Below are 23,799 nucleotides of genomic sequence, written 5' to 3'. Positions count from 1 at the left end.
CAGACCATAATAAGTAAGACCTTAAGTCGATTTCAAGCTTCAGAAGCTTTCTGTTCGGGTAAAGAAATGCTCTACTAAACAACCAAATAACCATGACGCCCATCCTCCCAAATGCCAGGACGCTAAGAAKGCAACGAAGAAGAAGACACATCCAGAAGATCTGACAAGACAGGTAATGAACGTCGGTAGCGACAAAAGTCAATCGCGCATGCGCCGGTCCAAACTAATAATCATGCAGGAATGACGGAGATAGGAGAAGGTCTATATACAGTGAATACTAGAAAAAGGACAATGGTATTAACAGAAGATCCCGACAAATGTTTTACGCGCTTTGAGCGGGCTCCAAAGGTTTGTGGGCTCCAATTTCGGACACAGACTTTGTCTCTTCCAAAGTCGCATGTTCAGGCTTGGGAGCAGACTCCTGCGCTTCGGCCTTGGCGACTGGTTCTGATGCTTCCAAAGCTGCGGGTTCACTCTGAATCAAGTCAGGGATGACTCCTTCATGAGAACTTTCCTTAGGAAGGCCATTGACGGTCGCAGTATCAGGTTCGGCTTCATCGTCCGATGCTTGAGCGCTTGCAACAGAGTGGAATTCGTCTTTCTCAGCGGACGCCTGGTTGTGCGATTGAGGAGCCTCTTTCGACAGGAGACTGGACGAGGAGAAATTGTTAGGGTGGAGAGGAAGTTGGGCAAAGCCATTTACAGTTGAGTTATCAGGGTGGGACGCCACGGATCGTCTGCCGTCAGGAGAGGAGGAAGTGGAAGAAGTGGGAGAAGTAGGTGTCGACTGTGACATTGAAACTGGGTCCCGATGAGGATTTCGTGGTGGTAGAGCAGGAGGCAAGCGCTTGGGAATGGTGACCAGCCGGGCTCGGGTAAATGTGGGCGAATGACGTTTCAGCTCTGGAGGGGCGGTGGTGTCCTCAATGGACACAGGAGAAGACGGAGTGGTGCTCTCACGCTTGGAGACGGTAGCACTACTGACCTCGTGGACCTCGTAGTCATCGCCAACGGAGTCCTGATCACTGTCGTACTCTCGATGCCGGTTGAGATGGGCCGGCCGCTCCGGTATCACGGTATCCCAGCCGTCCTCCGCGTCCCAAGGACTGCGCTCGATATGATCCGCACGGGTACTCCTTGACGAGGCGCGGCTAATTGACGTAGGAGCAGTAGCAGGGGCCACGTCGGTCTGCGTCCCTCGATCCACACTGGCATGGCTTTGAACGCTCGCTCTCCAACTGCTGCGCGGGGAGCTATCCAAACTCCGTCGGAAGGTGGAATAGATGGGACTATGAGGACTGGGTTTGAATTCAAAGACATCTTGTGACGGTCGCGATCGGGTMCCGGCTTCGCGGATGAACAAGCCTTCGGCTTCCAGAGCCTTTACGCCGAATGGATCGGGGTCATCGGGATCAGGGACTCCGAACGGAGTCGCTGGCTGAACTTCAACATCGCCCGGCGTCTGCCCGGGGGAAGGAATCCAATTCTCCTCCACATCGGTGTCACCTTGTGCGGCCTTGATCGTCTGGATGAGGGTCTTGATGGACTTTGGTGGTCGCTTAACTTTGCCGGCCAGAATGTCGGTGACGGATATCCTTTCGCCATAGAATCGCTCATTTTCGTCTGTTCGTTCAATGATGATCGTCCCGTCCACCTGGACGCCAGCGTATAGGCCCCGGCTCTTCATATATGTCCAGATGGGTGCCCGTCGCTTGTGAACCTCCGACTCCAGAACACCTCCGACCCCAAAGGGACCCGCCGCGGCGCTGACCTCTCCTCCCAGAGTACACCGCACTTTCTTGAATGCCTCCAGCGCCTCGAAGGTGTTGATGACGACCACGCAATCATAAATGTCCACCCCGGCCAGGAAACCGATACCAGCGGTGTGCAGCATGATACCGGAGGGTGGACTCCATTCGCCTGTTTCGGGAATGCGAGCCAAAAGCACACCGCTTCCACCCGAACCGCTCAGCCATAAACCCGTTCGCATGGTCGTGAAGATGGCGAGGCCCACTGCACGCTGGATCACTGGCGCGGGAATCTTCTTGATCACTCGCTGCTTACCCTTGGGACGGTTGATCTTCCCATCGCTGTCCGTACCGTTCCGCTCTGAATCTTCTGTGGTATAGAACCCATCTTTGCAGAAGCTGCGCAGGATGCGAGCCGCTTTGTCGCTTTCTTTGTCGATAGTCATGGGCCAGAAGGCCTCCGCTCCAACGCGATTCGACAAACGATTCACTGGCGCCCCTAGCTTATCGACCGTATTCCATGCCTTGTCGAATCCCTTCTTGCCGCCCACCTTGGCCTTTTCCCACACGGAGGGGGCCATTGTGACGACTATTTGGGAGCCCTAGTGAGCCGAATTTACAGCCCTCGTACGTACAGGACCACGTCCCTCGACCGGAGAAGGCGCCAACTCTATATTTTCAGATCAGAAATCCCAAACCGTCGAATCGCGACGGGAACGGTAAATATGCGCCACGAGAATTGCCCGTAAATGACAATGGAATGTAAAAAGGCGGAGGAATTAGGTATAGTGTCGTATATTGCCGCAGCCGAGGTATGCTTGCCAGACAAGCTTTGGAATGCAGCTAAGGTTAAAACAAAGGTAGGAGACAAATTGAACTAAATGGTGAAATCAAGGGCGCTGAACTGTATTATGTATATGAATGCGCTGAGCTACATGAGAGAAGGAGAAATATCAGTCACTAGGTCACTCCGCGCTATCCGTGTTCAACGGCCGGAAGAGGGTGGCGATGTCGTCGCAAGATGAAGGTCGGAGGGAGAGAGAGGAAGAGTAACCATGGAACGGGAGAACAAGGGAAGAGACCCAAACTTACCTGCCCAATAACCCAGGAGCAACAGAAGAAAATAATAGGTAAATAATAAATAAAAGAAGGGACCAGAAACAATCCGACGGGATGGACGGAAGATGGGGATGAGGTTCAATAATATTTAGAGGGACGAGCAAGGTATGCAGGCGAAGGAGACAAGGGAGGTCCTGTAGGAACTTGATGCTCCTATCTATATCAGGCGAATAATGAAGATCTTCAAGGAATCAAGTAGAGGAATGAGAAGGGAGTATGGTCATATATCATTATAAGTGTTATTCGTCTCATTCATAATAGTCGTCAATATTTAAACTTGATAGTCCATATAAGTGCCTAAGTTAGAAAAACCAGGGACAGCCAAAGCGCGGCTGGATCGGAAAGCATAGTAGGAACCCAAAGTGGCGCCAAGGCTGGACCTGAGGGAAAAACAGAAGTAGCAGGCGATAGGAAGACGAAAAGAATGGGAATGGGAAGTGGAAATGGAAGTGCAAGTGATGGATGTCATCATCATCATCATCGACTTCACCTGGGCGTCATCATGGGACTAACCTAGTTGTTATCTGGACTAGTAGGAAGTTAACTTAAGTATATTGGTAAGGCTTAGCGATCGGCGACACCGGATGGATCACTAAAGAGGAGTATTTGTAAGTACTACCTCCGTACCTTGGCACTGTCTAGGTAGATAGATGCTGTACTCCGGAATAGGCTATCCATTTCTGTCTGATTATTGACCATGACAATGTGTTTGTCTGCAAGAACAACGACATTCATTCCCTTCCCTCCTTTCTACCACAGAAAACTTATCCTTGATCGAATGGAATCCATCGCCAACGACTACCTACATCAAGTTGAACACGCGATTCATGGTGTACCTGGAACTTGAACCACAAGTTGCCATAATCACCAATCATTTGGTCTAGATTCTCATACTTTCTAGCCAACTGATTCTCTTCTTTCCTTCCAACCATCGTTCTGCACCAAAGATAAACTCCAACTCTCTGAAATTACCCTCAATTGACAGAGTTTGACTATTCCGTTCCCCATTCGAACATGGCCAAAGGGCAATTTCTCCCTGCATTCCTGAGGCCCACTACTCCGTTAGGCACATATGACAGCTCCAATACCGCATCCCTTCAGCCCCAACCACTCTATTATCTGTTTACTCTATGTGGATATATACCAGACTATTCCATATTATCACCGAACAGATCATTTTAACCTTGTTGCGAATCAAATAAATGATTATGAATCCGTTTCGCATCTGATGCGCCACAGGACCAAGCTTCAATCAATCTATCCCTTGGTTTGATGACAGTCCGTGAACGCTAGACAGAAGCATACGCAGCAGATAGTTTGCCGTCTGTACAGTAGTCTGATCAATAGTTCGGTAATCCGAAGCTTTCTTGCCATTAAGCTGCGATAATTCATTCTTGTCTACGTCCCTAAGCTCAATGCGTCCGCTGTCAGAAGTCAACCATCAACCTGCACGATTATCGAGTCTCGTTGTCTTCCTCCACATTCTCTTGTGGAATTCGTTGATCGGTGTGTTTGACGGACCCTCAACAGTTGAGATACACTGGCACATTGGGATTTAAAAGCAAAAGACAGTTCGGAATCTTGTCAATTCTGTTCTCCGAGTATCTTCCACAAATGCTCAATATACGCCGTAGGCTAACCATATACGGCTTACACAGAGCATCATTCAATGGCAATCCCAACGACTAGATACAATAAGAAAGCAATAAATATTTCCCGGTATTAATCTCCTACTCCTGCAAGCCAGGATATTAAACCCTTCCATAATCCTAGTCTGGAATCTCAAATGTGATAGATGTGATGGATGACACACATTAGCTTCGTCCACTGATCGATAAACTAACTAGATCGTCCACTTTTTCGCGATCGCCGCAATATGGCGTGAATGTATCCATCTCGTCAGGGATCTACCTAGATTAGCGTACTCCATGTCTAAAGCCACTTCATATCCATAAATTATTTCCTGGATCATCAACTGAAAAGACTACTGTAAGACATAGGCCGCAATATGACTAGCAAAATCTTACGGAGTAAGTCCTCAAAACCCGATCTGGGATGGAGGACACGGACCGCAAGTAAGGTAATCGATCAGTCGACTCATGGTTCATGAGACGCCTCAACAAACTCATCTCGGCCGGCTCAAGACTCGACTCACGACTCACGAGACGTCTATCGTGATATATCACTTTCTAGCAGTACACATCAACAGTATGATAGTCTAAACTCTGAGCAGGTGACAGAGTCTCTGTGACCACGAGAAGACGAGAGTTGCCGTCTGCCGACTATGCTTAACACTACCGCACGCTAAGATGTTCGCATGATCGATGCGAACGGAGGATGCCCGGCGATCAAAATATACATGAGATCTATCACCTGGGTTGATGTGGCAATGAACTCAGTGCCGGACTTCAATTTCGGTTGTATTTTACAAGATAGCAGCTGAAGGTTTCCAAGTCATGGTATTGTTCTGTCAGAAGTAGATCTAGCTCTGGCTAGTCCCTGTAGTAAGTCTAATCATAAGAATATGCATACAGATCAAGCATACGTCTGGCTCATTTACACGATTGAAATCACAATCACAGCGCACCGAGCTCCTTCAGCTTGCCGATCAGACCGTCAACATCCTCCACCTTACCGCCGCCCTGGCGCGCAGGAGGTTCTGTCATAGTCAGCATCCGCTGTGCATTACATCGAGAAGAAAAAACTTACCAGTAACCTTGAGCGTCTTCAACCGCCGCTTATCCTCGACCCCGAAATCCTCAAGCTTCTTCTTCTCAAGCGGCTTCTTCTTCGCCTTCATGATGTTCGGCAGACTAGCATACCGAGGCTCATTCAACCGCAGATCCGTCGTAATAACCAGAGGCAACTGAGCACGCAGCGTCTCAACACCACCGTCCACCTCATGAGTCACCTCCACCGTCCCCTTATCATCCTTGATCTCGACCTTGCTCGCCTGCGTCGCTTGCGGCCACCCCAGCAGACCAGCCAGCATCTGGCCCGTCTGCCCCTGGTCACCGTCAATCGCCTGCTTCCCCAGAAGCACCAGGTTGATGTTCTCCTTCTTCACCACCGCCTGCAGCAACTTCGCCACGGTTAGCGGCTCAATGCCCCCGTCGTTGCTTTCGGGGACCTCGACGTGGAAGGCCCGGTCCGCGCCCATGGCCATGGCTGTCCGGAGCGTATCAACGCACTTGGCTCCGCCAGCGGAGAGCGCGAGGATGTTTTCGACTTTCAGGGGGCCTTTGCGCTCGCGGAGGCGGACGGCCTCCTCGATTGAGAGCTCATCGAAGGGGTTGAGGGAGTGCTTGACGCCGGCGGTTTCGACGCCGGTCTGGGTCTTGTTGATTCGGGGTTTGATCTTCGAATGTTTGTCAGTATCGCTTCAGCATTACGTCTGCTAATGAATAATTCTCGGCGTCATGGTATAGAGTCATTGATGTATTGTCTTCAGCTCCGGCCGTAGCCTCGGAGCTCTGACTCTTCACCGAGAACGGAGTATTCCAGAGAAAATGCAACTCACCGCGTAGTCGATCACCCTCTTCACGGGGACTAGAATCCGCAATCCGCTCATTGTGAATCTGAAAAGAAAACTACCACTCAATGGTGTGAAACAGAAGACCTGGTAATTGCGAAAGGAAAGTAGAATTGCAAGTCGGAATGAGACAGTCTCAAGGCAGTCTGGGGCCAATCGAGCGCAGGTGACTTAGGCGGAGAAGGGCGAAATAGTGCAGAAAATAATCCCATGGCCGATGCGGCCCGAGAAGTCCAACCGCAGCATCATCGCCCGCAGACCCCTCCGTCTCCAACCGAGGTTACTACGCCGGACTCTTGGACAATGGACACTGCTGGGGTCGAGAAATGGCTATTTGCGGAGGAGCCTTCGAACTGATTACTGGTGTTAATTAGAAAAACAATGATGATCTTGGTGTTGTTGATACCAGTGTCTTGTCTTTATGTGTTTCATTAATCTATGTATTTTGGGGGTGTATATGTTCAAGACCACCATATCACCAGTAGCATGTGACAACCATTGACACTACGCCTACCAGGCTACCAAGTCTCTTGCTTATACCGTCCGCTCTTCTCCATCCCTATCAAATACTCCTCAGCTCCGCGTCGGTCGAGCTGTTGTCCATAGGCTTGCCCACCATGTTCAAATGCTTCAATGAGCGCTTCTCTAACTGCCTGTGGCATTCTCCCCGATGAACCACAGATATAGACCGATCCATTCATGTCGTGTAGCAGCCTGAAGAACAGCCCAAAATTGCGTCGTACGATATCCTGTACATAAATCTTGTGTCGCTGATCTCGCGAAAACGCAGTGAAGACCTGCAAGTCGACCAAGTCACTCAGTTCTTGCCACTCATTCTCGAAGAAAAAGTCGGCGGCGCGATTACGGCCGCCGTAGAGAAGAATCGTAGGCCCGATCGGGGGCCTGGCCTCCGGATGCTCTTCTCGGTACGCTTTCACGAAAGCAGCTTTCTCCCAGAGCATTGAGCGCAATGGTGCGACGCCGGTACCAGGTCCAATAAGGACAGTCGGGCCAACCAATTGATTGACAGATGAGCTGAGTCCTCCGCGCTGCAGTTGTATTCTGAGAGTACTGCCTGGCCGCAGCACAGAGAGATATCTTGTACACACTCCTTCTCGGATCCGCTTGATCACCGTTTGATACTTTACAATGGCGATCAGCAACTCGAATTTCGCGCCCCCATCGGGTGTCGTCTTCAAGTCACCCCCGCTGGCAATACTGAATTGCCTCCCTCGAAAGGCAGGGAAGACCGCCGTCACATGCTCCCAGGGGATCTTGACTGAATGAAACTCATGCAAGACCTCCAGGATGCTTCGTCTGGGCCGTGAGGTGTAGTCCCAAAACTCATCCAAGTACTCGGGATTCGTAAACTCGAGAAGTCGTTCCTTGTGCATCTCGTTATCGGTGTAGTGCGCAATGGCCGAGAAGAACGTCCGCCGAGGAATGGCTCTGATGTCGATGTAGTCCATCAGGAGCGCTCGCAGCGTCAATTTGGGATACTTCTCGAGACCAGGGATGGGCGGAGCATGCAGCTCCCCTGCTGCTTGAAGCTTTTCGCCAGGAGCCAGCGATACCAACTTGTCAGCCATCTCTCCCCAGCCCATCATGTCAATCAGTGCTTGGACATCTTCATCAAAATTCTTCGGCGTGATGCAGACCATGTCCCCAGGAGCATAGGTGACCGCCTCGGAGACCGTAAGCGCTATGTGGCGCACATCTTGCCAATGGGTGCGTGGAGTGACCCGCCTGTTTTCAACAAGTGTTGCCGTCAGTGCATCTGGAATCGGTCTCACGTCACGGTCCAGCCGAGTCAACCCCGGATACTCGGCAGACTCTGTCTGTTCGCTCACTGAAGTCTGCACCGTAGGCTCTTCACTTGGTGTGACATGTTCTTGCAACCTCAAGATCCATTTAGGTGGCAGTTGCACGTCATCCGGTATCGGATGCAGCCCTTCAGGCAGCGGATACTTGTCCAGCAAGTGGCTACGAAAGTCCGTAATCCATGGAATGAATGTGCCTTCAAGTCTAGTGTCCAGTCAATCATTGTAGAGCAATCCAGACAAATTCAAAACTCACCCTTCTGGATGTTGCGCATTAGCCTCCCCACGGGGATATATCTCATTAGCCCCAAGTTGGAGTAGACGCTTGTGCAATTTCCGCGCAGCCCAATTAAACCTGATCGCGTCAGACACTGCCTTCATATCAACATCTACAAAGTCACTCACTTGGGATATGAGCTATCGCCCAATCCAAACGAAACATAATTGACCCCGCTCAAGAAAGTAGGCAGCAGCTTCTTCAGAAGCAACGATCTCCAAAACGACCGAGCATTCGCAGGAATTTCACCTTGGCCAGTCGTCGACACAACAAATATCGTAAAAGTAAACGACTTGAGCAACTCCTGCGCATAATGGTAAGCAAGGTACACCAGAAGCAAAGGAATAGCCTAAACACGCACAGCCTTTACAGAGTTCATTTCAGCGACATGAGTCACGAAATGTAGGCGCTCGGCCAGCGCTCCAAGCTCTTCGGCCACTTCTTGCGCGTTTCCTGTTTCCGAGCCATACAGGACAAGAGCCGTCCTCGTAGGGGGCTCCTGGGTCTGGCTCTCACTCATCCTGAGATACAATTGCTGCTTGCTGCGGGGCAGATTGTCGCCATATCTGCCCCTCTATCTATCTCTGCCGTTGGAGGCCTTAGGCCGATGATCGGAATGACATCATCTCGAGGTCCTTCTGGCCTGAGGCCGCAATTTCAGATACCTGCCAAATGTACTCCGCATGCTAGGTGCTCCAGCCCATGTAATAGAGACGTGATGTTTTGTTGATATTTTTTTTCGCTAACATATAGACGATGACTGTCTCGAAGCTACTTCGCTGCTGACTCAGTCTTTGAACCCTAGTTTGACTGATAACGCTTTGTGTCCTATGATAAAATTTCAAGCGCCTCCGATATGCTTGACCATGCGTTGCTCCCTAGACTGCTCCATAGAATATAGAAACTAAACAAGATGGGGTATCTCAACAATTGTGCCTTAGTAGGTGTCTTCATCTCCACCTCCGCCTCCGCCGTCTGCGAATCCGTCATCTCCGTATTCATCGTCGCCAGCATCAAAGTACTGTTCTGCATTGTAGTCCCCGCCCATTTCGTCTTCATCATCCTCAAAGTCGTTGTCGACGATCTCCTCTTCCTGATCCTCATCCGGGTCCAAGATATCCCCTTCTTCTTCCCGCTCTTCTCGCTCAGCATCCTCATCTTCGTCGACGCCCTTCCTCCGCTTGGTCTCCTCGACATCGTGTTCTTCTTCCTCATCCTCAAACCCCCTCTTCACTCCAAGGCGAGGCCCCTGTGGCACATATCCATCCATTGCAGCTGAGGGGTTGAAGTTCGGCTGGATCGTCTTCCACAGCTGGCGAGGGAAGAATTTCATGACTGCAGCCGGTCAATTAGCCACTGATCAGCGGTTACTCCCCCCATATATCCCGCAGGCAACACTTACCATACGGACGTCCTTTCAACTCCGGCCGGTCCCGCTTCTGCTTCTGGTACTTGCCCGAATACGTAGGCATTCCGTGGAAAGGGTCAAAGTGCGCTCGAGTAGCCTCATCTTTCCTTGCTGTGCCCGAGGTAGATTGGAGAACGGAGTAGTATGGACCGTCGTGGAAGCGATCCCGCAGAGCACGGTAGAGATCGACCTGTTTTTGTTCGCGAGGATTCAAAAGTCTCGCGCGGGGAATGTTATATCTCTACACGCCTGATGTGAGTAACCCTAGCCCTCCCAGACAATTATCGGAGAGTCGCTTCAACATACAGGGAAAAGAGGCGTAGGCGCTGTGTCTGCTTCCCCGCCAGGATCGGCCTCCCAGCTAAATTCTGCACCGGGGAGCTTCCTGCCTTTCTTTGCTCCAAATCGAGACATGTTGGCAGTACGGACGGCGGAACGAATAGAGGTCCAGAGCTTCTGGAGCAATCACCAATTACTCAGTCCGCCATTTACCAAAGAGCCCGTCCGAGTAAATAGATAGTGCCCGCCCGAAGACTCGATGTGGCTTCGAGTTGTGATGACAGCAAGGACGAAAAAAAGTTCCTGCGGAGATCCGCCTCACCGCCTTTGATGGACCTCTCCACTTTGAAAACCAGGGCATCGGAAATGAACCCTACAGATCGTGATGGATACTGAGGTTAAGAAGTACACTGTTTGCATATCTCTACGTTTGCCTTAATACAATATAGAAAGCATCATTAGTTCGTAATCTATCTTCACATTTTGAGCTCGATATCTGCATGGAGTTGCGGCGCTTTCAAGCAGATATTCTCACAACCCTATAGTCGCAACGCGAGCAGTATTTTGCACGAGCGGTCCCCAAGGACCTTCGCTGACTCGTTGCCTTAACGTCCGAACAATATCCTCGAAACCTGTTACTTGGTCGCCTGTCTCCTTCAAATGGTTATACAAGGCAACAAGGACCTCGTATTTCGCTGTCGCAACTTTCCACACAATGTTCTGAGTGTCTCCTGCTCCACCTGCAACAAACTCCGCATAGGAGCGCGGTGGCTTGAATAAATAAGGCAGCAGTATAGTCAATGCTGGCGGTGTGAGGACAGCCCAGACGCCTGAGGATGGAAGCAATCCTTGTGCAGCTGGAGATAAGGTGCCTAGCGCCTCTTCCGAAGGCAGCTGATACCGGGAAGAATCAGGGACGGGTGATATGACCTCTCCTGACAGCACTTGCCAGTTCGCTGTAATAACAGCCTTCATGAAAGATATAGCAGCTAAAGAAACATCCTTCATCGCCAAGATATCAGCTGCAGCTACGATATCCGTCCAGAAGGTCGGATGGTCATTCAGATACATGAAGTAGAGGACACGGGCCGCTGCGGCTTCTTTATGCCAGTCAGTGGGTGTCTGACCAGAAGTATTAAGCTCCATCGAATCGCTCAAGTCGAGTTTCCGTGGCCCGTGGAGTATTTTGGCCAGAGCGTCTAATGCCTCTCTGCAGGGGGGACTTGTTGGAACAGCCATAAGAGGATTCACGCCGTGCTTAGCGGCCTCGACAAGCAACACACGGGGTAAGGAGGCAAGGATAGCAAGTTGACCGGCGGGGCCTTGCCCATGCGCCCATTGAGCGGACGAGATGGCGAGCGACTCGGAGATCCGTGAGACGATCTTGTCCAGCAGGCTACTTGGATTCTGCAGCAAGTGATTTGGATATAGCTCCGCATACTGTGCAATATAAGCCATGATGGGGCCACGCGTGTATTGCAAATCCACGATATCCAATTGGGTCTCATCCAGGTATAACTCCAGTACGCTGCCATGCAGGCCATGAGAGATCAGGAAGTCAAGGGCCGGTGAGGAGAAAGTCGACGCAGACTGCACATAGACTCTAGCTCTCAAGCCTGGAGCTTCAATTTCAAGTAGGTCCCGGAAGAAGTTCAGCAAGGACATGTGCATCAAGAAATCCGTCTTATCGACCATCCGACAAGCTGCAAAATGCAGAATGCTAGAGGTGTCGTACTTAGCTTCAATCTCCGGAATCTGAGAACTTGAAATCAAGTCCCATCGTAGGTGGCCTGCCTTGACGATGAAACCCATAAGCCTTCCCTGGGAGACAGTCCTCTCCCGTTGCGGGCGGGCGCCCGGTTCATTGTCGGTGAGACTGCACAGGGAGAAGAGGCGCCCATAGACGTTTTTGTCAGTGAAGACTCGTCTCCAGAAGAGGCCTTGACCTCCCGTGCTGTCTGCAGCCTCATGGGTATGTGTTTCGCTTTCCAGCGGGCTGGCTAAATCAATTTCCAATAGAGCCCAGAGAGCGTCAAAAGCAGCCTGAGCGACGGCCGTCGAAGTAGTTGTAAGCCAGAGTTCGACAAGCGAGGCAACCAATTCAGGATCACCAGCAACTATCGCAGCATCACTGGGAATTCCTCCTGCCTTTCTCAGGAGAGTTAGAGCGAGCAGGTTGACAGGAGGCGATGGTGCTTTGAAACCCGCGATAAGGTCAATAGGAGGCTCAACGGAGCGGATATCCGTGAAGGAGAAGTAGGTTGTAGCTTTGATACCAAGAGTGGTGATCGGCGTGGGATCTTCCTGAAGGACCGGAAGAAGCTGCGAGATTAGTGTCAGAAGGGTGCCAGGAACCCTACGATCTGTGGTCTCCGTAAGCTCCAGCTTCAGCTTGTCGATGAGGGAAATGTCCAAAGGAGTCGAAGGATCAACCAGGACATCCTGCAGGTGAGCTTTGAGTTCGTCGTACGACGACGGAACAGCCATTTTGTCCGAAATAACAGAATGTCCTAACCGCTTGTCAAGCTGTTGGACACTTGAGAAAGATAAAGCTGGACTCCGTAGGAGGGTCCAGACAACAGCGGGGAAGCTCAACGGAATTGCAAACAGCGCAAACACCAACCGTAGCTCCATCAGCTTGGGCAGTTGGCTGTTACCACGCCCTTCAATGATGATGATATCAAGAGTGTCTTTCTAATTGTCCTGCTAATATCCTGCTTTACACAGCTTCGGAGTAATGGCTGAAACTACTGGCACTCTAGTCTCCCAGAAATCCTCCGATTCGGGGCTTCATATCCAGCTACACCCGCTGGTTCTCCTCACCATCTCAGATCACATCACCCGTCATGCCGCGCGATCACAACGAGGACCGATCATTGGAGCTCTTCTGGGACAGCAGAATGGCCGCGTGATTACATTAGAGCATGCATTTGAATGCATCGTAACTGAAGGAGCCAACGGCGAACTGCAGCTTCTCCACGATTGGTTCGTTGAACGAATCAAGCAATGTAAGAGCGGAGCTCAGTCTCAAGATTTCCATAAGTTCTAGCTGACTAGGCTTCATACAACAGTTAAGGATGTGCACAAGTCCCCCGCCCTCGACTTCGTAGGCTGGTGGTCGACAGCCTCGCCTTATGGCCCGGACGCATCCCATTTGCCGATCCATCGCCAGATCCTCCAGAGTTACAACGAGTCTGCCGTGTTCCTCGCGTTCCACCCATCGCAGGTGCAAGCTGCATCAAGGAATGGCGCCAAGCTTCCCCTGACTATCTACGAAAGCGTATACGAAGGTGAAAATGCGACAGAGAACAGCAAGGCGATGCAGATAGACGGCGAGGAGCAGTCGCTTTCGATTCGATTCCGCGAATTGCCGTTCTCCGTCGAAACGGGGGAAGCCGAGATGATTGGCATAGACACGGTTGCGAGAAGCGCAAGGACAGCAGCTCCTCTTCAACCATCTGGCTCGACCTTGGGTGCTCCCGCGCAACAGGACGCCCAGACTAGCCAGAAAACCGAAACTGGCCAGGCCGAGCCATCGCCCGACACTGTCATACTCTCCCACGAAGAGGAAGAACGTAAGATCATCATACTTTCATTTTCTTGAGCTTACCAGCTAATTCGGCCTTCATAGTAATCGCCAGTCTTAACACACGCCTCAATGCCATCCGAACGCTGGAGTCCCGAATTTCCTTGATCAAATCCTATCTCGCCAGTGTGTCCCAGTCATCCGAAGGCCAACTGACCGGAACCACAAAACCTCCTCTCTCGCACCCGATTCTCCGGAACATCAACGCCCTCTTATCACATCTATCTCTCCTCACGCCAGAACCAGGAAGTGCCTTTGAGGCGGAGAGCCTCGCCCAGCGAAACGACGTCCTCCTGGTCTCCTTGCTGGGACAGCTGGGTAATAGCATCAAGGGCATGCGCGAACTAGGCCGCAAGACCGCTATCATGAACAACATCAGGCAGAGCAATGCGTCGCGGAAGACTCAGCTGGCTATGCAGAGTCGGCTCGAAGATGAGTTGCTTTCGCGAGAGGGGATGACTCTTAAATAGTGTGGTCTTGCCAGTTTGGATGCACGTGACGACCTGCGCTTTCTTGATGACGGCTCGATCTTTTATGGTTTCATAGTGGCGTTTGGCGTTTCGCTCGTAGAAGCAAGCATTTTATAACGAGGGTTTAGATAGTGAATCAAAATATGAACTAGCAGAGCTCGACTACCACTCTCATTGCGAAGGAGACGATCCGTATAGTAATCGCATACGCACCGGCAAGCGTCCTGATATATCAACTGCTATTGTACAAAGAAATTCATCCAATGCAATCCCGCGTTTCATGAAAAGTGAATCATAGCAAAACAAAGGCGAGAGACTTACTGGTCCCAAGCGTCCCTACGTCATGCACAAAGTAAAGAAGGAGAAACGAAACCAGAGTAGAAGAAAACTGCCACACATCGAACACGACAGAAGGGTATATCAACAAAAAGAAAAGAAGGCAAAAGGGTGCCTCAGGAACAAGCCAGCTAGTTCGTGGCATGAATGAAGTGAAACGAAGGGCGGAACATCATCATTCCCGGGGTCGAGTAGGTAGAGGCGAACTGCAACTCAGGGTCATTACCGTTGACGTATCATCTATCGCCGGTTGTGCTCGTTGCCAAAGTGGGCAGGCGGGGGCTGGTACGGATCAGGCATAGGTATAGGTGGTTGCTCTTGCAGGTAATCCTGATCGTACGGATGATGACCCGTAGCTGCCTGCTGAGATTGGGGGAGATTGGTGCCTGTGTGTAGATGGAGGCCGTCGGTGTCTGGTACCTCGTAAGGGTTGTTGTGGTGTTGCTCAAACGGAGAATATGGTTGCGGAGAATGAGATGGTGTAGGTTCCAGCAAGGACGCGTCACTCAGCCGATCATGCTCATAATCATATGGTGGAGGCGCCAGGTCACCTGTCGACTGCAATGTCGGATTTGGCTGCGCATGTGAGAGAAGAACCTGGCCTTCATCGTCTGGAGACGTCCCATAGGGCGCCGGTCTGCCGCCAGCCATCGTAGCGCCTGCACCTTGGTAGGCTGTGACATTCGTCCTGGAGCCATTGCTGGTTGTATCGAGACCGATGACTTCGCTCTGGTTCTGGTAGCTGGGATCCAGCGTTCGCTTTTTACGCCCCACAAAGAGCCAGCGTATGCTGCGGCCCACGGCCTTGGCCAAATCGAGCGGATTGAGCGAGTCAAGGAGAGCTTTCATACCCCAGCGACCACCCTGATAAGTCGCTTTGCCGTTGCCATAGAAGTCAGTCACCTCATCGGCGTGTGCGTTTGCGAGAGAGTACGACCTCCACGGGAATGCCCACAGATGCAGGATGGAAAAGATCGCCATCTCCACACAGATGAGTAGGCTGGGGAGTCCAACTTTGAGATCCTGTTGCGCTACTCTACTACTCGGCTTGACAGCACCGGAGGAGGAGAGAAAACTGATCAAAGTCTGCCCGAGCCGCCGAGTCAGCAAAGGCCATGAATTGCAAGGAAATGGCTCAACTCACAGACTGCCAGAATGAAAGGAAAATCACCAGCTTGATAGAGATGATCTTGAGGAGTGGCGAATACTGGCTGATATCATTCTTAATCTGGTAATAGAATTGGATCAGGCAGTACATTGCAATCGAAACAGCAACACACTCTACTGCCATACACTGCTGATCGTCAGAACACGGCTTGAGATAATCGCATGATCCAGACGTACCCATATGTGCGAAAACGCCGGACTCAAACTCTCCTCGCAATACACATCAAAGTTCTGGGTGATAACCGCGACGATGGTCATCAACACACGCAAAAGACAGTATTGGAAGACTCCAACCCAGATAACCTATGCAGCATAGCGATATTAGCCTCGTATTCAATCGCAGCATGAAAAGTCCCTGCGAAGCCAGCTTACATTGAACCATGTCAGCCCGCTCCGGGGTACCCTCCACACCCCTTTCTCCCCGCCGCAGCATTTCTGAAGCCAGGGTATAGGCCAGATCCATTGCTTCGGCGCGATTCCGCGAAAATATTCCTTCTGACTGTGGAGGTCCGGCGCAATGTAGTGGCAGAGTAAGGCGAAAAAGGCGGCAATCGTGAACGCTTCGTAGCAATTGCCAATCAGCTCGTAGTAGACCGCATTTTTGTAGAAGTAGGTGCTCAGCCAAGCGACGAGAGAGTAGATGGGGATCATCCATAAGATTCGAATAATACTAGACAAGAAAACACCAGACGTTAGTTGCGAGCGCCTGTAGAGGGGGTAAGCAGAAGCGGGGGCGTAAATCATACTGTCGCTGCTCTATCGGCTTGCTATAGTGTGTCGCATGGCATATAATCAAGTAGAAGGAGACCGCGCAGGCAAAGACAGCGAACGCACCCCCAACGATGAGGCATAACTGATGAAAAGTGAGACCGCCATCCCATAAGTCGGTTTCGCTGACTGTCAATAATCATTCTCCGGTTAGCCAGAACGCGTATTATACCAACACGGGAGAGGCATACTCGTTGAATCCTCCAACGTTGTATTACAAACCGGCCACCCCATGCTCGCGTCAGTCAGAACAAAGAGATATTAGAGAGAGTTCTTCAAAAGTGCAAAAAAAAGAAAGTGGTAAAGAGAAGAAAGATATAAAATCTCCGATCGGAGTGCCAAATTGATTGTACACCGTATGGGTCTCTCTATCTTATCCGCCAAGTCGGCCTAGTCCCGGCACGGTAGATCAACAACCCCTGGAACCAGTAGAGGAGGACAAATATTTCTCGGCAAGGTCGCAGGCGACGACGACAATACTACTTGGCGATGCGGTCTGATTCAGGGGTGATGAAGATAGGTAGGCGACGGAGAAGGTCGGGTACAATCAGTGGAGCAGCGAAAAGAATTATGAGGTCCTGGACAGACAAGGAAGAACAGGTATATTATCCATTTGAAAGAAACTGCAAGCGCCTTGATTAAACCCAAGGTTTACGAGAAATTAGAAAGAAATCTCAAAGCTCTGCGTATGATTTGTTGACTATTATTACGGATTGAATCCATGGTAGCAGCTAGATGTCATACATGGTACAGCCACAAAGATCCGACTAATAATAACAATGGAATGGAGACACATGGATCGTCACGGAGACTGCGCCTCTCGCATCATCATATTGAAATACGGTAGATTAAGGTACCCCATGGACAGGATGAAGGCGTTGCTGCCTTAGGACCTTTCTTACTCCGTAGTAGTAGCAGTCTAACCATTAATGACCAAGCTTTGGTCAAGCCTTTCCATGCATAGAATTGCTGACTAATCTCCAATTGAGTGGTAGCATAAAACCGTTTTACAGATTGAAGGGGATCTTCTCATTATCAAAACAGGCTCTGCTCAGTCTGGAGAGCACGGTTTGCATTGTAACAGATCTTCATGCCTAATATACACGTGTGCGATCGTTCGTCTCGTCGAGAAGGAAACAAATCAGTAAAATCAAGGTTGCGTCTCGAGCCCGGCGAAGTGGCACTTTTGACGCAATGTAGGTAATACAGTATTTCGTCTTTCAGCCTTACAGCTGTCAAAGATCTCTGGGCGTTAGTCACGGCCTCGTCTGTCATCTCTCCACGAGTCCCCCATGCCGCCTCCACGACCACGGCCACGGCGCCGTCCGTTGCCACGGCCTCCGTACTCCGGTCCATTGTCAACGAAGAAGTCACCGTCTTGAAAAGAGATTCGCCTATTCTCGTCGCCGCCACGCCGCGGGAATGATCCCTTCCGCAGCAGGTCATCGAACCGATCCAGACGTCGGTCGGCCACTTCGCGGGGAACACGGAGGTAGTAGAGCTTTGGCTTAGTTGTAGTGGATTCAAAGAGATCATCCAACGGCTTGAATCCTTGCCCAGGTCTAGGACGAGGCTCTGGGGGTGGAGGGCCGCTAGGACGTCTGTCCTTGTTACCCATACTTGCTCTGGGGCCCAAGGGAGGGGGACGAGAGAAGTCAGTCGAGGCTCGACCGGGAGCCTGACGCGAAGCGACCCCCTTAGCATCCACTTCCTGTAGAACAGCCTCGACACCATCGTCGGTCCGATCATACCGGACTTCCCAACGAGGCGGGGGACCAGCGCGGCCGCGCGATTCTTCCTCCCTTGCGATCCACTGCTGCAGCTTTTGCTCGGGAATGAAATCGACAAACAAAGTTTTTCTGTTGCTTTCGTTAGGCCACACAACGCCGTGCAAGGCTGTTCGCGCTCTCGAGGCAGCTGATATATTCGCGAACTTTACAAAACAGTGCGTTTTGATGGGATCCATATAAAAGTCAACGATCACGTCAGGATCCGGTGATGAGCCAGGGGCTGTTGCGATGCTGACAAGATGATTTTTAAGCGCAGCAGGTTGAAGAGGGCGCATCAGTCCGTCGATATACAGCGCTTCGGTCGCAACATGTAGCGCGGGTTCGACCTCGACATCCTCCATCGCCGTATCTGCCGGAGGTGATGGGGGGCGAATCTGCTCTCTGTCTGCTGGGGCAAAAAGGTCTTTGAAACGAGCATCTTGCTTGATAGGCGCAGTTCCTTTTGTCCGCACATCGTCACTTATTGATACACGGCGAGCCGCATCAGTATCCGGAGCATTTCGTTCATCTCCATTTTGGGTATGGGCCTGCTCGGTCTCCTTCTTTCCAGGACTCTCTTCCACATCCATGACATCACGGTCTTCCGGCAGTAGAACTCGGGGCGACTCCTCCTGTGCCTTGGCCCTTTTGCTTGCAATCGCCTTCGGTGTTGGAATGGGAGTTTGACTGCGGCGCTTCCGCTTCCGAGTGTCTTCGATCATCTCCTCCACGGGGAGGGGCGTTGACAGCCCGGTAGTCGCCGCAGATATCTGGGTCGCAAGCCTCTCAGCGGAATCCGGACGCTCTTTAGAGTCCAGTCCTGCAGGAGCAGGCTGCACCGCTTCTGCGCTTCCGGGAGCCTGCTCGACCGGCTTGGCAGGGTGCTCAGCTTCTAGCTGCGGTGGCGCAAGTGAAGGCGCACTGCTTTCACCGCCAGCTCCGGCATCTGCAGTCTGATTGACTTCAGATTCCTTGCTAGAAACTTCAGGTTGTGTCTGCTGTAATGACTCCTCCGCTTGTACCTCCGCTTTTGTATAAGTTGTCGGTCCCTCCACTGGAGGCTCGGGCTTAGGTTGCTCTGCTTGTACATCCGGCTGCTGCACTTCCTGTCCCTGTTCAGGCGATCGCTTCGCTTCTCTGTCCTCTTTGGTCTCTTCGGACTCCGGCGCTGTCACCTGCGGCTTGGGCTCTTCCGGTTTAGAATCGACGGCGTCGGGTCCTTGCACGGGCTGTTCAGTCGTTGCCTGCTCGATATTTCGAGGCGCATCTTGAGTAATTGCCGATTCGCCATTCGGAGCTTCAACATCTTGCTTGCCATCTGCTTCCAGAAGCTTGTCGATAAAATTTTGTTTGACTCTCAGACCAGTCTGCGGAATTCCGCGCCGCTTCAGCTCCGCTTTCAGGTCGGTCACTTTCCAACTCCAATAATCAGTCATTGTGGGGGAGTAGCGCGTTTTCGCAGGACAAGAGCATGTATGATTTATCGAATTTTTTATGAGGTTGGGCTAGGTAGTGGTGGTCATGACTAGGTGTTGCTTGACGACATGCGATTCCTTGCAGCATAGGGTAGCTCCAAGTGTTGGTGGTTGGAAGCAGTGGGTGGAATGATGTAGGCGCTAGGCTGGTTACGTACTAGTGCTGGCACCAAGTTTACCCAGTATGGATAGTGGCCTCGAGAGTGAATTACCAGAATAGGTTAGTCGGGTTCCCTAACAATAAACAATCACGAAAGTCCATGTTATTATTACTGTACCTTAGACTTTAAATACCATTATTGACAATAATATGGAGTGGTTTTCAGTATGTGACAATACATTTCTCGAAATAGGGTGAGTTCGAAATCGTTCACTAAGATATATCTTTGAGAAGGTGATCTCTCTACCCACAATAACCCAGCACCGCATCAGCTGTTTCTTTAAATGCTTTCATTGCAGCGCGAAACAACTCAGGTCCAAGACTGATCCGGGCGACCCCTATCTCTTTGAGCTCTGGTACCGTCAAGTATCCCTCCTGTAAGTTCATCTTGACGTTCAGTCTTCCATCAAAAGCTTCAACCAGCCGCTGGACCTCTCCCTTGGACACCCCTCCCCTCGCAGATCCACCCCAGACGAACACTGTACAAGCCCCAGCCTCCAGGAAAGCCCTTCCCCTTTCGATTGCATCTTCGATTGATCCCCCGTCTTTCCCATCCTGCTTGAGAAGGACATCTGTCCGCGCATTGATCACGAAATCAGGCACCCCTGCATCCCTCGCTGCCTGCACGGCAAGCTGAATCCGCTCGACAGCCTGAGACAGCGGCCGCAGTCTGTTGTTGGCAGTATCAAAGTCTTCAAGGTTGCAGCCGACGGCTCCCAGAGCGATGATTTCTCTGATTGTAGCGGCGACATCTTCATAGCCGTCTTGAATATCTACTGTCAACGGGATGCGTGGGAGGCCGTCACCGTCGGCCTTCAGAACAGCGGCAATCGAGCGCACAGTTGCTAGATTCTGGGACAGAGTCAACTTCTCGTCTGCGATGCCTTGAGAGGCGGCAACCGCGTAGCTGGCGGTAGCGATGGCCTTCGTCGAGGGGTGCTCGGCAATAATTGAGGCAGTTGCGGCATCGTAGACGTTTGTAAGAACCAAGGGCTCTCCGGGAACATGTAGCTTGCGAAACTTGACCGCAAGGTCATTCTGCGTGCTCTTGGTTGTCATGTTGTGGACTATAGTGGAGAGCTTTTGGTCTCTGTTATCTAGTGCGCCTTTGAAATTGCGAACAAGAGATATGATACAAAGCAGAGTATACAAGTGACTGCTTCTATTGAAGAAGAAATCTGGATCTTTATATACGAGGGGCGATGACTCTTTATTGATGCGGGGTCCTCGTATTCGAGAAAGATGGAACTTAGTCTTGCTCTCGAACTGGCGAGTCAGAGGAACGGCACGTTGTCTCTAATATATTTGCCTCGTGCACAATTTATTAGGCAACGATAATAGCTGTGTTCATTCATGGAGTTTAAGTCATTGAACTAGCTGCCGGGTGAAAGCACCAGTAATGGAGAGGTAAGACTTCGGCAAAGCAGCTGCCATGAAATAGCATTGTTTCCAATCCTAAACTTATATATGAACTTTGAAGCAAGCAGAAAGCCTTGGGAGGACAAGACAGAATATGTTGCGATCTCTTTTTATAAAACTGGAATACCGCGCCGGAAAAAGATGCAATCGTCAGTCACAAAAGCCGGGGGCATGATGCCCCAAGCGAGCACGGAAGGATAGACAACTCGTGAATTCCTTGATTAGCAAAGGAATCATTTACCCCGACAAGCCTGGATATGTCTTCCTTACGGCTACCCATCCTTAAGTGTGTTGAAATAAAAGAGGACAACCTTATATGGCAGGTTCCTTGCGAAGGTTGGCATTATTCGATGCTCTTAGGGTAAGTGATTACCACGATCCGCCTCTATCGTCAACTGGTTAAGCTATCATGAGTCATCAGAAGGCGGTAGCATAGTAGTGGCAGATAAATATTCTCTCACCGCTTTTATGAAAACGCTGACATTCTGATAGGCTCAATATGACAAGATCTCCCCCGCGGAGTCATAGTGGGCCCCGATTTTCGGAGTTAAAGTAGGGAGGTATCCTAGGTACGTCTGCCCCATGTAACTTTTTTGAAACTTCTTTTCTCGACATCTTCTTTTCTTGCTGGTTCATCAATTCTGAGAATAATTCCCTATTGTTTCAGTTTTTCTTGCTTATCCATTCATTGTTACATTTCTTGCGTCAACAGGTCCATAATGGCGCCTGAAACCAACGGCGCTCCTGGAAAATTCCGTCAGTATCCCCCCATTTCACACCTTTGCCCTTCTCTGGTTGCCCCTCAATTTCCATGACCTCTTGGTGAACAGCTACTAAATCCCGTAGAGAGAGTTGCCTCCTTGCCTGAAAACCCATTTGCGAAACTCATTACGGATCAGTCTATCGCTATTATCCCGTCATTTACCCTGGAGTCGGGTGTAACCCTCTACAATGTTCCTGTCGCCTACACAACGCGGGGTGAAATGTCCCCCAACCGTGACAACGTGCTGGTGATCTGCCATGCTCTGAGCGGAAGTGCCGATGTGGCCGACTGGTGGGGACCCCTACTCGGAGGTCCCGGTCAAGCCTTTGATACATCGCGATTTTTCGTCATCTGTTTGAACAGTCTGGGCAGTCCTTATGGAAGTGCAAGTGCCGTGACTTACAAGGATGGCAATCCCGAAAAAGGGTTGTATGGTCCTGAATTTCCTCTTACGACTGTCCGCGATGACGTGAGGTTAGTGGGCCCAGACGTCAAAACTTGAGTCGTGAGGTTGCTGACCAAAGTAGAATTCATAAGATGGTCCTCGACGACCTGGGTGTCCGGCAGATTGCAGCCGTCGTCGGCGGCTCCATGGGCGGCATGCTGACCCTTGAGTACGCCTATTTCGGCAAAGACTACGTCCGGGCGATTGTACCAATTGCCACCTCTGCCCGCCACTCGGCGTGGTGCATCAGCTGGGGTGAAGCTCAACGGCAAAGCATCTACAGTGACCCCAAGTATGAGGACGGTTATTATTCATTCGATGACCCTCCAACCACCGGTTTGGGAGCGGCGCGCATGTCCGCTCTTCTGACCTACCGAAGCCGCAATTCTTTCGAGTCTCGCTTTGGTAGAAACGTTCCCGACCCATCGAAGAGACAGAATATCAATGGCACCGAGCGTTTGCCGACTCCGCCGAATGAACACTGGGCCATTCATAATGATGGTCATAAGGCTGGCATGTCTTCCCGGGCCCCCAGCGAGCGAAACTCGCCTGGGCCGCAGCAGCCCCCTGAAGTCCAGTATATGGATCCTCAGTTTTCCGGCACAAAGACCTTTAGCACGCCCGTCAGTAACAGTGACAGAAAGCGGCCTCCCACCTACTTTTCAGCACAGTCCTATCTTCGATACCAGGGAGAGAAGTTTGTAAAACGATTCGACGCCAATTGCTACATTGCTATCACACGCAAGCTGGACACTCACGATGTATCACGACACCGGGCCAGCCCGGGATCGGAGGACCCCGTCAAGGAGGCACTATCGCAGATTGAGCAGCCAGCCCTGGTCCTTGGAATCGAGACCGATGGACTCTTCACTTTTGAAGAGCAGAAGGAGATCGCGGCTGGCATCCCCAACTCGAGACTCAAGCGAATTGAGAGCCCGGAAGGTCACGATGCCTTCCTTTTGCAATTCGAGCAGGTGAACCGTTACATCTTGGAATTCTTCCGAGAAGTCCTGCCGGACATCATGGCCAAGCCACCTGCCGATGGTGCAGTAGCCGTCGATGGCGTTAACAAACTAATTAAGAGCAGCACTTTCGGAGAGGCGGAGGTCGAGGATATCACTGCGTGGTAAGCGTGGATGTATATCGACTGAATCGACACTGGCGCATTTATTGCAGCCTCTAATTATCGGCCATGATGCTCTGTTGGGGAGCAAGTGTCCCGGATCTCCTCTCGGTGAAGAGAAGACGCTCCGAGGGA

The 23,799-nt window shown here is 51.1% G+C and overlaps 10 protein-coding genes across 10 annotated transcripts; 2 read left to right on the top strand and 8 right to left on the bottom strand.

Annotated features, from left to right (window-relative positions):
* Nucleotides 1-322: 322 nt before the first annotated feature.
* On the bottom strand, nt 323-2,329 carry Asppvi_004513 (lipid-binding SYLF domain-containing protein; the record flags this gene model as incomplete). Its single annotated transcript, XM_043300464.1, has 1 exon — nt 323-2,329. The coding sequence occupies one exon, from the start codon at nt 2,327-2,329 to the stop codon at nt 323-325; it is 2,007 nt and encodes a 668-aa protein (XP_043156399.1).
* Nucleotides 2,330-5,443: 3,114 nt separating this feature from the next.
* Nucleotides 5,444-6,438, bottom strand: Asppvi_004512 (electron transfer flavoprotein subunit beta/FixA family protein; the record flags this gene model as incomplete). Its single annotated transcript, XM_043300463.1, has 3 exons — nt 5,444-5,526; nt 5,577-6,225; nt 6,388-6,438. 3 exons carry the CDS (start codon nt 6,436-6,438, stop codon nt 5,444-5,446), a joined length of 783 nt encoding a protein of 260 aa, XP_043156398.1.
* Nucleotides 6,439-6,917: 479 nt separating this feature from the next.
* tah18 (NAPDH-dependent diflavin reductase) lies at nt 6,918-9,016 on the bottom strand (the record flags this gene model as incomplete). Its single annotated transcript, XM_043300462.1, has 4 exons — nt 6,918-8,424; nt 8,476-8,574; nt 8,625-8,800; nt 8,858-9,016. 4 exons carry the CDS (start codon nt 9,014-9,016, stop codon nt 6,918-6,920), a joined length of 1,941 nt encoding a protein of 646 aa, XP_043156397.1.
* Nucleotides 9,017-9,433: 417 nt separating this feature from the next.
* Nucleotides 9,434-10,318, bottom strand: Asppvi_004510 (DNA-directed RNA polymerase III subunit C31; the record flags this gene model as incomplete). Its single annotated transcript, XM_043300461.1, has 3 exons — nt 9,434-9,831; nt 9,899-10,145; nt 10,211-10,318. The coding sequence occupies 3 exons, from the start codon at nt 10,316-10,318 to the stop codon at nt 9,434-9,436; spliced, it is 753 nt and encodes a 250-aa protein (XP_043156396.1).
* A 396-nt stretch (nt 10,319-10,714) lies between these two features.
* Asppvi_004509 (uncharacterized protein) lies at nt 10,715-12,670 on the bottom strand (the record flags this gene model as incomplete). The annotated part of the gene is made up of 1 exon (XM_043300460.1): nt 10,715-12,670. The coding sequence occupies one exon, from the start codon at nt 12,668-12,670 to the stop codon at nt 10,715-10,717; it is 1,956 nt and encodes a 651-aa protein (XP_043156395.1).
* A 250-nt stretch (nt 12,671-12,920) lies between these two features.
* On the top strand, nt 12,921-14,239 carry Asppvi_004508 (COP9 signalosome complex subunit 6; the record flags this gene model as incomplete). Its single annotated transcript, XM_043300459.1, has 3 exons — nt 12,921-13,191; nt 13,255-13,758; nt 13,815-14,239. The coding sequence occupies 3 exons, from the start codon at nt 12,921-12,923 to the stop codon at nt 14,237-14,239; spliced, it is 1,200 nt and encodes a 399-aa protein (XP_043156394.1).
* A 576-nt stretch (nt 14,240-14,815) lies between these two features.
* On the bottom strand, nt 14,816-16,393 carry Asppvi_004507 (OSTA/TMEM184 family protein; the record flags this gene model as incomplete). The annotated part of the gene is made up of 4 exons (XM_043300458.1): nt 14,816-15,661; nt 15,720-15,869; nt 15,920-16,045; nt 16,115-16,393. 4 exons carry the CDS (start codon nt 16,391-16,393, stop codon nt 14,816-14,818), a joined length of 1,401 nt encoding a protein of 466 aa, XP_043156393.1.
* A 1,369-nt stretch (nt 16,394-17,762) lies between these two features.
* Asppvi_004506 (SAP domain protein) lies at nt 17,763-19,715 on the bottom strand (the record flags this gene model as incomplete). The annotated part of the gene is made up of 1 exon (XM_043300457.1): nt 17,763-19,715. One exon carries the CDS (start codon nt 19,713-19,715, stop codon nt 17,763-17,765), a length of 1,953 nt encoding a protein of 650 aa, XP_043156392.1.
* A 442-nt stretch (nt 19,716-20,157) lies between these two features.
* Nucleotides 20,158-20,973, bottom strand: Asppvi_004505 (isocitrate lyase/PEP mutase family protein; the record flags this gene model as incomplete). Its single annotated transcript, XM_043300456.1, has 1 exon — nt 20,158-20,973. One exon carries the CDS (start codon nt 20,971-20,973, stop codon nt 20,158-20,160), a length of 816 nt encoding a protein of 271 aa, XP_043156391.1.
* A 1,079-nt stretch (nt 20,974-22,052) lies between these two features.
* Nucleotides 22,053-23,671, top strand: met2 (homoserine O-acetyltransferase; the record flags this gene model as incomplete). The annotated part of the gene is made up of 3 exons (XM_043300455.1): nt 22,053-22,089; nt 22,180-22,570; nt 22,624-23,671. 3 exons carry the CDS (start codon nt 22,053-22,055, stop codon nt 23,669-23,671), a joined length of 1,476 nt encoding a protein of 491 aa, XP_043156390.1.
* Between the last annotated feature and the right edge of the window lie 128 nt (nt 23,672-23,799).

This window comes from Aspergillus pseudoviridinutans (assembly GCF_018340605.1).
Source record: "Aspergillus pseudoviridinutans IFM 55266 DNA, scaffold_3, whole genome shotgun sequence".
Lineage (NCBI taxonomy): Eukaryota > Fungi > Ascomycota > Eurotiomycetes > Eurotiales > Aspergillaceae > Aspergillus > Aspergillus pseudoviridinutans.
Note: the sequence above shows the minus strand (reverse complement) of the source record. Positions and strands in the feature narration are given on the sequence as shown.